The sequence below is a fragment of the Nannospalax galili genome, unplaced genomic scaffold, assembly GCF_000622305.1.
Source record: "Nannospalax galili isolate Female #2095 unplaced genomic scaffold, S.galili_v1.0 scaffold18, whole genome shotgun sequence".
NCBI classification, from domain to species: Eukaryota; Metazoa; Chordata; class Mammalia; order Rodentia; family Spalacidae; genus Nannospalax; species Nannospalax galili.
The window spans coordinates 6,877,949-6,888,582 of record NW_008346548.1 but is presented as its reverse complement, the minus strand read 5'-3'; the positions used below and the strand labels follow the sequence as shown (position 1 = coordinate 6,888,582).

At 42.3% G+C, this 10,634-nt stretch overlaps 1 protein-coding gene across 3 annotated transcripts in view; it reads right to left on the bottom strand.

Annotated features, from left to right (window-relative positions):
- Positions 1 to 10,634, bottom strand: part of Maats1 (MYCBP associated and testis expressed 1) — a 62,734-nt gene that overhangs the window by 10,662 nt on the left and 41,438 nt on the right. For all 3 annotated transcript variants that reach the window (XM_008842900.3, XM_029568238.1, XM_029568239.1), the window contains 3 exons: positions 5,347 to 5,418; positions 3,635 to 3,781; positions 434 to 655 (listed from right to left, as the gene is read on the bottom strand). In XM_008842900.3, coding sequence (XP_008841122.1) covers positions 434 to 655; positions 3,635 to 3,781; positions 5,347 to 5,418 — 441 coding nt within the window. The remainder of the gene's footprint in view (positions 1 to 433; positions 656 to 3,634; positions 3,782 to 5,346; positions 5,419 to 10,634) is intronic.

Sequence of the window (10,634 nt, the reverse complement as noted above, 5' to 3'; positions counted from 1 at the left end):
CTACTCCCTCCCTCCCTTCCCTACTCCCCCCGCCCCGTTTTTCCTCTCAACCTCTTCTTCACACAGTCTGTAGGCTTAACCTCTCTAAAATGCGTGATGGCGTGATGAGCGTGCCCCATTTGTTCCCTTCATGGAACTGTCGCCTTTTCTAATTTTATTCTTATGCACATGATTTATGTGATTTAAATTCTAGGAGAAAAAGGACTGTGCTTGATTTTCCCCTACAAAGTATTCACGATACCGCTGTACCTTCTAGTATACAGTAGGAATTCAGTGCGTATTTGCTAAAGAAAATAAAAAACAAATGCCATTTTATGTCATGAAATGTCCATCAGATTTCAAGAAAAATCATAGTATGAGATGTCTGTGGTTAAACCTGGCTTTCCGGGAGGGATGGGGGATGGTGTTCATACACTCAGCTGCCCTCACTTGCCTCCTTAAATATCTGGTCCTCCTGCTGCAAGAGTCTCAGCTCCACCTGGCGGCGACCACTCTCTTCTGCTTCACGCATGCGCCGCTGGCGCTCGGCCAGCATGGCAAAGGCGTGGATCCTCCTCTCCTCCTGCAGTCTCACCAGCTCTTTGGAGAGGAAGTCAAACATGTCTGCCAGTGCCCTTCCTTCCAGGTCACCCAAATGGTTTTCAACCAGTGACACCTTAAAAACAGTAACAACTTTCAGGATAAGAGTTCCACCTCAGAATGGTTAAGTATTGGATGGTACAGCATGGCAGCCAACTTGCTGTGGGAACAATCTTTATCAGGATGCTATGCCCCAATTGGGGCCATCCCTTGAGGACTTACAGGAAAACTTATCACAAACTTAGATGTGAGACTGCCCAGTCAGTCGCTGATGGATCACAGCCCTCAAGTTATGAAGAGAACTTAGCAAAACATTTATCTTAGCAACCAGACTCAATATATTTTTCTTTCAATTTTGTGCAGAAAGTTGAACATGAGAGGAAGTGAGAAGGTTCTTATTAAAGATAATATTGGAGCTTAATAAAATAGAATCACCCAGAAATTCACTCATGGTAACTTTTAAGTTTTAAAGTGTCTCATCTTTTCATACGAGCTTGAGGAATTTTAAAATATTGGATAACATGAAAGTCAAAAACCTTGGTACTTTTTAGTCTTTCTAGTAACTTCAAAGCTATTAGCTCGAAATAGTATAATAGTATAATCTTTGAAATAGTATAGGAAAGAAGCCTAGATGTCTCTATGTGATCACTGAAGTAAAATAAGGGAGCTGTTGCATTCTCAGTCAGGAATAAGCCACTGGTTTATGAATCCCCTGTGCCTTGGCTTTGACATAAGAAGAAAAACGTTTAAGATGACTTATCCTGTCCCATTCCTTCTCCTTGGGCATAAGAGAAAAGCACCCTTCTTTCCACCACGTGCTGCTTGGTTTGTGTTTCAATCAGGGAAGGAAGTCTCATAGTTATCAAAGCCAATGAGGCTGCCAGCTGAGACTGTCTATCAAGTGCAGTTGTTAGCACAGCCCCCTCATCCTCACCCTTGCCCACACATACTTTCTAATCCCAAAGTTCAACTTTACTTTTGAAACAAGGAGTAGTAAAGAGTGAAATGAGAGCATGTCACTACTCTCATGCATAGTAGATCCTCAAGTCAGGGGTGACAGATAGACTCCCTCTCTGGTTTCATGGACCATAAACTCTCTCACTTGCAAGGGTACAGGCAGATGCTAAGCCCAAGATCTATGGCTATCTGTTCATGTCTAACATGTTTTCTTTCCAAGAAATTGAGCTAGGATTTCTCAGGAAGGGCAGTGCAATTTGAAAGGAGAAGTACTTAGGAAAGGGATTCTACTGCAGTCCTATCATTAACGCATCACAAAACTGGGAGCCATGTGTTTTCTTGACAGTTCTCTACAGAAATGGCAGGTGAAGAGAGGAGATCAACATTGTTTTGGGTTTAGAGTGTATCTTCTTTCAGACCCCTGCCTGGCTTTGTTGCCTGGGTACAGCTGAAGGTGGGCAGTCCACAGGAGAATAACCATTTCCCCACTAAACCATCCCTTCTCACTTAGCTGTGTGAATATCCTTAGCTGTGAGGTTGGCTTAGCTGCATATATCAAAGTCTATTATCAGGCCCCTCAAAGGGCCAAGGAGGGCATCTTTCCATCCCATCTCAGGACCTACTGCTTCATGGCTCTCCACTCTAACTGAATGTCTCCAGGACTCTTGGATAACCAGATGCAGAATCTCCATGTCCATTCACATTCTCCTCATTTTCTCTAATCTTATTTTTAGGTGGCACAGCTGGTGGCTTTCTTATTGCTCCACCCCTACCCTCACACCTACACCTTCCAGCTCACTGACCATCTATAGCTTTGCTCTCATGTAAAAGAAATAAAGCTGTGGTCATTTCCAAGTCGCTTGTCGTTGTTCTCAGTTCTCATATAGCACAGGAATTGGGGGTATTATTAAAAGATGATCAAAAATTGGAGCTCGAAAGGTGGCTCAGCAGTTAAGAGTACTGATTGCTCTTGCAGAGGACCCCGGTTTGATTCCCAGCACCCACATGGTGGTTAACCATTTGTAGCTCCAGTTCTAGGGGATGCTGTCTTCTGATTTCCTTGGGCATTGCATGACATGGGTGCACTTTCACACATGCAGGCAACACAATCATACACATAAAATAACAATAATATATATATATATATATAAAGATGATCAAATTAACTTTGCAAGGTGTTACTTTCTTAATCCTAACTCTTCAAACTCTTTTTCAGATCAGTTTATAGACTTCTGGGAACTGGATGTGATGGCTCTGTCCTCAACAGCACTAAGGAGTGTGGAAAGAGAGATGAACACTGGGAAAGAACAGGAGAAAGGGTATCTGTTGTTAGTTTAGAGCCCCAGTCCTCAGCCATGTCAGGTGGCAGAGTGGGAGGGCCTGACCAGGGCCTGAGGGCACCAAAGAGCAGGAGAGAGTAGCGTATTTATTGGGCATTAGCCAGTAAAAGCTAGCAACATGTGGCTTCAAAATTCTGAAATAAGAGCTAATTTTTTGGTTTTTTTTGGTCTTTTTGAGACAGGGTCTCCCTGTAGTCCCAGCTGGCCTGGAACTCACTATATAGACCAGGCTGGCCCTTGAACTCACCACCTTGCCCAGAACTTGTTGCTTTTTAAAAAAAAAAAATGCTTATTAATTCTGCTAAGTCCCAGCAAACTGGAATACAGTAGTTATTAAACATTTAAGAAAAATCAAAAAGGAAAACATCTTTAAAAGTTGAAAAATTCATTTGTCTCTTTTTTTGTTTTTGTCTCTTTTGTTTTTGTCTCTGTTTTGTTTTTGTCTCTCTTTTTGTTTTTGTTTTATTTGGGGGATTTTTTTATCACCCCCCCCCAATAAAAGACACAGCCAGGCATCTATCTCAACAGAATGAGTTCCAGGTCAGCTGGGGCTACAGGGAGACCCTGTCTCAACAAAACAAAACAAATAAATAAAGACACCGTGTTCCATTCGGTTAGGGCACATCCCTATTCAAATTATGGACTGCAGCAGAATGCTGGTAAGTGTTCTGGGGTCCTGGAGGAATTTTAAAAATCTTTTCATCTTTTGCTTTTATAATGCAAGGATACAAGGAGGAGCCAGGCTGGAAAGGCAGAACCTTGTGCTCATGCAGGTCCCTCTGTCGTCGCACAGCCAGGGTCTCTTTCCTCTCTGCTCTCTTCAGTAGCTTTTCGTCCTCTTGCAGGGCGTGGGTGGTGCGCAACGCCTGGATCAACTCCAGCCGCTTTTCTTTGCCTTCAAACATCTATACCAAATCAAGAAGAGACTTGCCTGTTACCTTGTGCCAAGACTACCACGGGGCATGAAGTAATCTGGGTTCATCAGTGAGCAGTGGGTTCAGTCCTGCCTTTGGGACTCACCCAGGCTATTTCACAGAGCTGCATAATCCAGCCCTCGGTGCTGCTCCCTCACTGGTGCAGGCCCAGAAGAGGCTCGGTTTGCTCCGTCCCTCACCAACAAGATAATGGCTACAGGGTCATACTAAGAAAATAGCACCATCCACTCAGTTCCTGTGCGCCTCTAAAATAACCTGGGCTGAGCCAGGCGTGGTGGCACACGCCTTTAGTCCCAGCACTCGGGAGGCAGAGGCAGGCAGATCTCTGTGCGTTCAACGCCAGCTTGGTCTACATAGTGAGTTCAGGTCATCTGGGACTACAGGGAAAACCTGTCTCAAAAAGACAAAAACAAACAAAAACAAAACAAAACAAAACCTGGGCTGACACTATTCTTTCCAATGAATACACCGCTGGCTTGTAGCACACAATCTGCTCCCTGAAGGGACAGGCTACAGAGAGAAGAGGGAAGAGCGCTGAGTGCAGGTGCCGGCCAACTGCCCCGGACTTACTCAGCACAACTGAGTATCTGAAGAACTACAGCTTTCTGGAGAGAAACCACGAAAGAGGGCTTTGCATTAGTCCATTTTTAGGTGAGGTGTGTCTCTGCAGCAGCAGAAACCAACAACCCAGCCAAGCTTACAGTCAGGTCCAGCACTGGATTTGCTAGTTAACTAAACCTCCCTTACACTCAAATTCTTTGTCTATGAGATTCCTGGTAGGAAAAAAAATGAGAGGATGCATGTGGAACACAGAGTAAAATGTGGGCAGATAGTGGGGGGTTCAAAACTATAGTTAGTGCTGTCAGCTACTCCATTTATAATGCTGTACTGTACATACAAATATTGCTGGCTGTACGTAAACTCAAATAATTCTGTTATGACTTAGTGGAAAATTAGGGACTTCCTCTTGGTTTATAATGCTGTAACAGCCAAATTCAGATGAGCAAACGTCTGGAGTTAGCAATTCTAAGGATGTGTTCACACCACTAGAGTTACAGCTGTGGCACTAGCAAGCAAGTGGTTCCTCTTTCTTGAACCTGTGTGGCCCATCTGGACAAATGACATAGTAGAAGGGAAAGGGAGAAATTCTAGAGGACAGCCAAACAGGAGACACAGGTGCTGGAGGGAGCACACCAAGCAAAGGTGTGTTTGAAATTATTTACTCTCAAAGGAGAAACAAGGGGGCTGGAGAGATGGCTCAGTGGTTAAGAACACTTAATAACAAGGGGGCTGGAGAGATGGCTCAGTGGTTAAGAACACTGGCTGTTCTTTAAGAGGACCCAGGTTCACATTACACCATCCACATGGCAGCTAACAACTGTCTACCAACAGTTCCAGGGGCTCTGTCACCATCTTCTGATCTACGCAACACAGGGGCACACTTGCATACATGCAGACAATACACTCATACACATAAAAAATATAAAATAAAATAAAAAAGGAGAAACAGAGGTTTGGCAGTTGGACCTACTCACCATATTCTGCACGGCTTTGCCCCGGAGTAACTTCTGCAGGTAGATTACAGCCATCTCGATTTCTTCTTCTTTCTAAAAGAACAAAGGAGAACAAGCAGCTCGGGGGCATCAGCAGCTCAAGCTTCAAATATTTTTTTGAAGACTGATGTCAAGCAAGAGATTGTGCTAGATGCCCAGAAATTTTAAAATAAGACATGGGGGAGCCAGCAGCTTGCCAGGGTAAGTTTGGCTGCTGTGCCCACTGTGCCTTGACTCCGCCAGCCTCATTCACCCTCCCAGCTCCCGCACCCCATCTCTCCTCCTAGCAGGGGGACTGGCACATTTCCTCTCTTGGCACCCCAGACCTCTGGACTGACCTCTTGGCCAAAACTCTCCTCTGCTTCCTGATCCTTTGTATCCAGACCAAACCAATTCCTCCCTCTAGTCCACACCTCCCTTTGCATCTCTGGGTGGCCCAACCCCACAGCTTCCTGGAGCTAGCAGCTTGCTTAGGTAAGTTTGGCTGCACTCACTGCCCTTTGGCTCCCCTAGCCTCATTCACCCTCCCAGCTCCCCCACCTCATCTCTCCTTCTAGCAGAGACATTGGCCTATCTCTTGTGACACCCCAGACCTGTGGACTGACCTCTTAGCCCAGAATCCCCACTGTTTCCTGATCCTTTGCATCCAGACCAACCCAATTCCTCCCTGTACTCCCTAGGAGCCCTGGGGCCTCTTCTTGTCCCTACCTCCCTTTGCATCCCTGGGGGCCAGCATCTTTCCTGGGCCCTGCTCCAAGGCCAGCCCAGCCCTCAAATTCCTGAGGCCAGCATCTTTCCTGGAGGGATCCAGACCTTAGGAGAAAGCCTGATAGCATCTGATCTTCATCCAATTTGGGCCTCTGTGGGCACTCCCACCAGACCTTAGGAGAAAGCCTGAAAGTGGCTGATCCTCATCTAACTTGGGCCTCTGTGGGAAGTACTGAGCAGCAAGACAAAACCAATTTGGCCACTCCAATATAAACTCAAAAGGGACAGCCTGAAGCCTAGACCAACCAGCTTTTTATGTCCAACAAGTAAACTACAAAGGCACATAAAGTTTACAAAAATAAGCAGAACTAAACTCAACAAAGGAAAGCTTGAGTCTCATAGAAGAGCCAGAATCTACAAAAGAAATCCACATGCCAAAGTCACAGAGAAAAGTAATAACATGAAAAATCAAAATAGTACAACCCCACCAAGTACCATCAGTCCTCTAGAGGAGTACAATGAGAACCCTCTAGAGATAATACAGGACATGGAACTCAAAAGAACAATTATAAACATGATAAAAGAATTTAGTGAATTTAAAGAACAGACAAAGAAATTCAAGAACTGAAAGAAGATAGGGATAAACTTCTGAATGAATTCAGAAAAGAGAACTATTAAAGAATGCTTAGGCTGAAGTGAAGAAGGAACTGAAACTCTCAGTAAGCCAATTAGAAACAACTGGAAAAAGCCTCACCAATAGGATGAATGAAATGGAAAACAGAATATCAAGATTGGAAGATAAAGTGGATGAATTAGACCGCTCAAGCAAAGATTATGAAAAATTTAAGAAAACACAAGAATGGAATATGCAGGAATTATGTGACACCATAAAAAGACCAAACTTATGAATCATAGGCATACAAGAAGGAGAAGAATCTCAAGATAATGGTATGGACCAGATCTTCAACAGCGATTGTAGAAGAAATTTTCCCCAAATTAAAGATGTGTCCATGCAAATACAAGAAGCTTATAGAACACCAAATAGAAAAGACCAGAAAAGAAACTCTCCATGGAACATCATACTAAAAACACTAAACATACAGAACAAAGAGACAATATTGAAAGCTGCAAAAGAAAAACAAGTGACATATAAAGGAAAACCCATCAGAATTACAGCTCACTTTTCAGCACAAACTATGAAAGCCAGAATAGCCTGGACGAAAGAATTCCCTAGTCTAAATGACCACAGATGCCAACCCAGATTACTATACCGAGCCAAAATGTCTATTATAGTCACAGGGGGAAGAAAAATCTTCCATGACATAAATAGGCTGAAGGAATTCATGTCCACAAAACCAGCCTTTCAGAGAGTTCTTGAAGCAATACAAAGAGCTAAAGAAAGGAATGGCTTATACCCAAAGGGTTGCAGAAAGAAACTTAATGAAGCTATAACTATGGAAATGCACAGCTACACCAAGAATGTGAACAGAAATAAAAACGATAGGTATCGATACGTATCTTTCATTAACAGCTTTAAATATCAATGGACTGAACTCCCCAGTCAAAAGACACAGACCCGTTGAATGGATTAAGAAACAAAACCCATCCTTTTGTTGTCTGCAAGAAACTCATCTCACTTTCAAGGACAGGCAGTACCTTAAGGTGAAAGGATGGGAAAAAATATACCAAATGAATGGTACTAAGAAAAAGGAGGTGTTGCAACTCTAATATCTGACAAAATAGACTTTTAACTAAAACTAATCAGAAGAGACAAAGAGGACCACTTCATTTTGATCAAAGGAACAATTGACCAAGAAGATATTACAATCATGAACGTATATTCACCAAACTCTGGTGCACCCAACTTCATAAAAACAGTACTACAGGACATTAAGACCCAGATTAATTTCAACTCATTAATAGTTGGGGACTTCAATACCCCATTGTCTCCATTAGATATGTCAACAGGACAGAGAACTAACAGAGAGACATCTGAATTAAACAATACCATACATCAAATGGGCCTAACAGGCATCTACCAAATATTCCACCCAAGCACCAAAGAATACACTTTCTACTCACTACCCCAAGGAACTTTCTCCAAAATTGGCCATGTACTGGGGCACGAAACAAACCTCAGCAAATACAAAACGATTGAAATAATTCCATGCATTCTATCAGACCACAATGCAATAAAGGTTAAAATCAACACCAGAAGAAACACTAGTAACTAAATGAACACATGGAGATTAAACAACACACTCCTGAATGATGAGTGAGTCAAAGGATAAATGAAGAAATAAATAAAAGTATTCCTGGAACTAAATGAAAAAGACAATACAACATAAAACCTCTGGGACATGTTAAAAGCAATCCTTGGAGGGATGTTTATAGTGCTATAGCTTTCTGATTAAAAAATCAGAAAGAACACAAATAAATGACTTAACATTGCAACTCAAGACACTTGAAAAGCAACAGCAAATGAAACCCAAACCCAGCAGCAGACAAGAAGAAATAAAAAAAATCAGAGCAGAAGTTAATGAAATTGAAACAAATAAAACAATACAAAGAATCAATGAATCCAAGAGCTGGTTCTTTGAAAAGATAAACAAGATTGACAGACCACTAGCCCAGTTAACCTAAAGAAAGAAAGAGAATCTCAGAATCAACAAAATCAGAGATGAAAGGGGAAACATCACAAAAGACATCAAAAAGATCCAGAACATTATAAGGGATACTATATAAACCTATACACTACTGAAAACTTAAAAGAAATGGATGGGTATCTAAAAACATGGGAACCACCAAAACTAAACCAAGAAGAGATCAATAGCTTAAATAGACCCATAACACATAAGGACATTGAAACAGTAATACAAAACCTCCTGGCTAAAAAAAGCCCAGGACCCGATGGATTTAGAGCAAGATTCTACCAGACATTTAAAGAAGATTACATCCAATGCTACTTAATTTATTCAAAAAGATAGAAATGGAGGGAGAGCATGTCCCAGGGGCCTGGTTCCTCCAAAGGGCGGGGCCTGCTGCAGAGAATTGACTGCAGAGAGTTAGCCACCGAGGGAGGGGCTTCTGGGCGCTATCTTGGGACAGAAGCAGCCAATGGCTCTTGCTAGGGCATGGAGAGAAAGATGGCGGTGGGTGTGGAAAAAAAGATGGCCTTGGCATCTCATCTCATCATGGACTGAGGGGGGGTATTTACTGACCTGGGGCAAGACTGCGGGCCCACGAGGCATGGGCGAAAGCTAGCAGTGACTATGGCATGGCGTGGAAACCATCTGCTGAGCGACGCAGAGCTGGGTGCCGAGTGTCGGGTGTTCATTTCTTTGTAAGCTTTTCCATTTCCTACCTCCCTACCCAAGATATAAAATGAAAAATTCAGATAAAAATATGTTACATGGTTTTTCAGGTAGCACCCTGAGCAAGAGACCCTGAAGAGTGAGGGCGGGTCAGAGAGCGGGAAGGTGAAAATTTAGAGGGAGAGCTTCCAAATTCTATGAAGCCAGCATCACTTTATTACCAAAGCCAGTTAAAGATAGAACCAAAAAAGAAAATTATGGACCATATCCTTAATGACACAGATGCAAAAATCCTCAACAAAATATTTGCAAACTGGGGCTGGGGAGATGGCTCAGCAGTCACTGGTTGTTCTTGCAGAAGACCTGGGTTCAAATCCCAGCACTCAGCTGGCAGCTAACAACTGTCCATAACTCCAGTTCCAGGGTATCTGGTGGCCTCTTCTGTCTTTGCTGGCGTTACATGACATGGGTACAATTACCTACATGCAGGCAACATACTCATACACATAAACTAAAAATAATAATAAAAAAACCTTGCAAACCACATACAGACACATATTAAAAAGATCATCCACCATGATCAAGTCGGCTTCATTCCAGAGATGCAGGGATGGTTCAATATACATAAGTCAATAAACATCATAAATCATAAAAATGGACTGAAAGAATCACATGGTCATCTCAATAGATGCAGAAAAGGCTTTTGACAAGATTCAGCATGCATATATTTTCAAAGTCCTAGAGGGAACTGGACTGGAGGGAACATACCTCAACATAATTAAAGCCACATACAACAACCCACAGCCATTCTAAATGGAGAAAAACTGGAAGCATTCCCATTAAAATCAGGAACCAGGCTAGGATGTCCACTATCTCCACTCCTTTTTAACATAGTGTTTGAAACTCTTGCAAGGGCAATAAGACAAAAGAAGGGAAATTTAAGGAGTAATAACTGGAAAAGAAGAGATCAAATTATCCCTATTTGCAGATGATATGATATTATAACTAAGAGATGCCAAAAATTAGGACCAGAGAACATCTAGAAATTATTAACATGTTCAGTAAAATGGCAGGTTACAAAATTAACTTACAAAAGTCTGTAGCTTTTCTATATACCAATAACAAACAATCACAGAAAGAGCACATGGAAACACTCCCTTTCAAGATAGCTGCAAAAAAAAATATCTCAGAATAAACTTGACCAAAGACATTAAAGAGCTCTACAATGCAATTTTTAAATATTTAAAG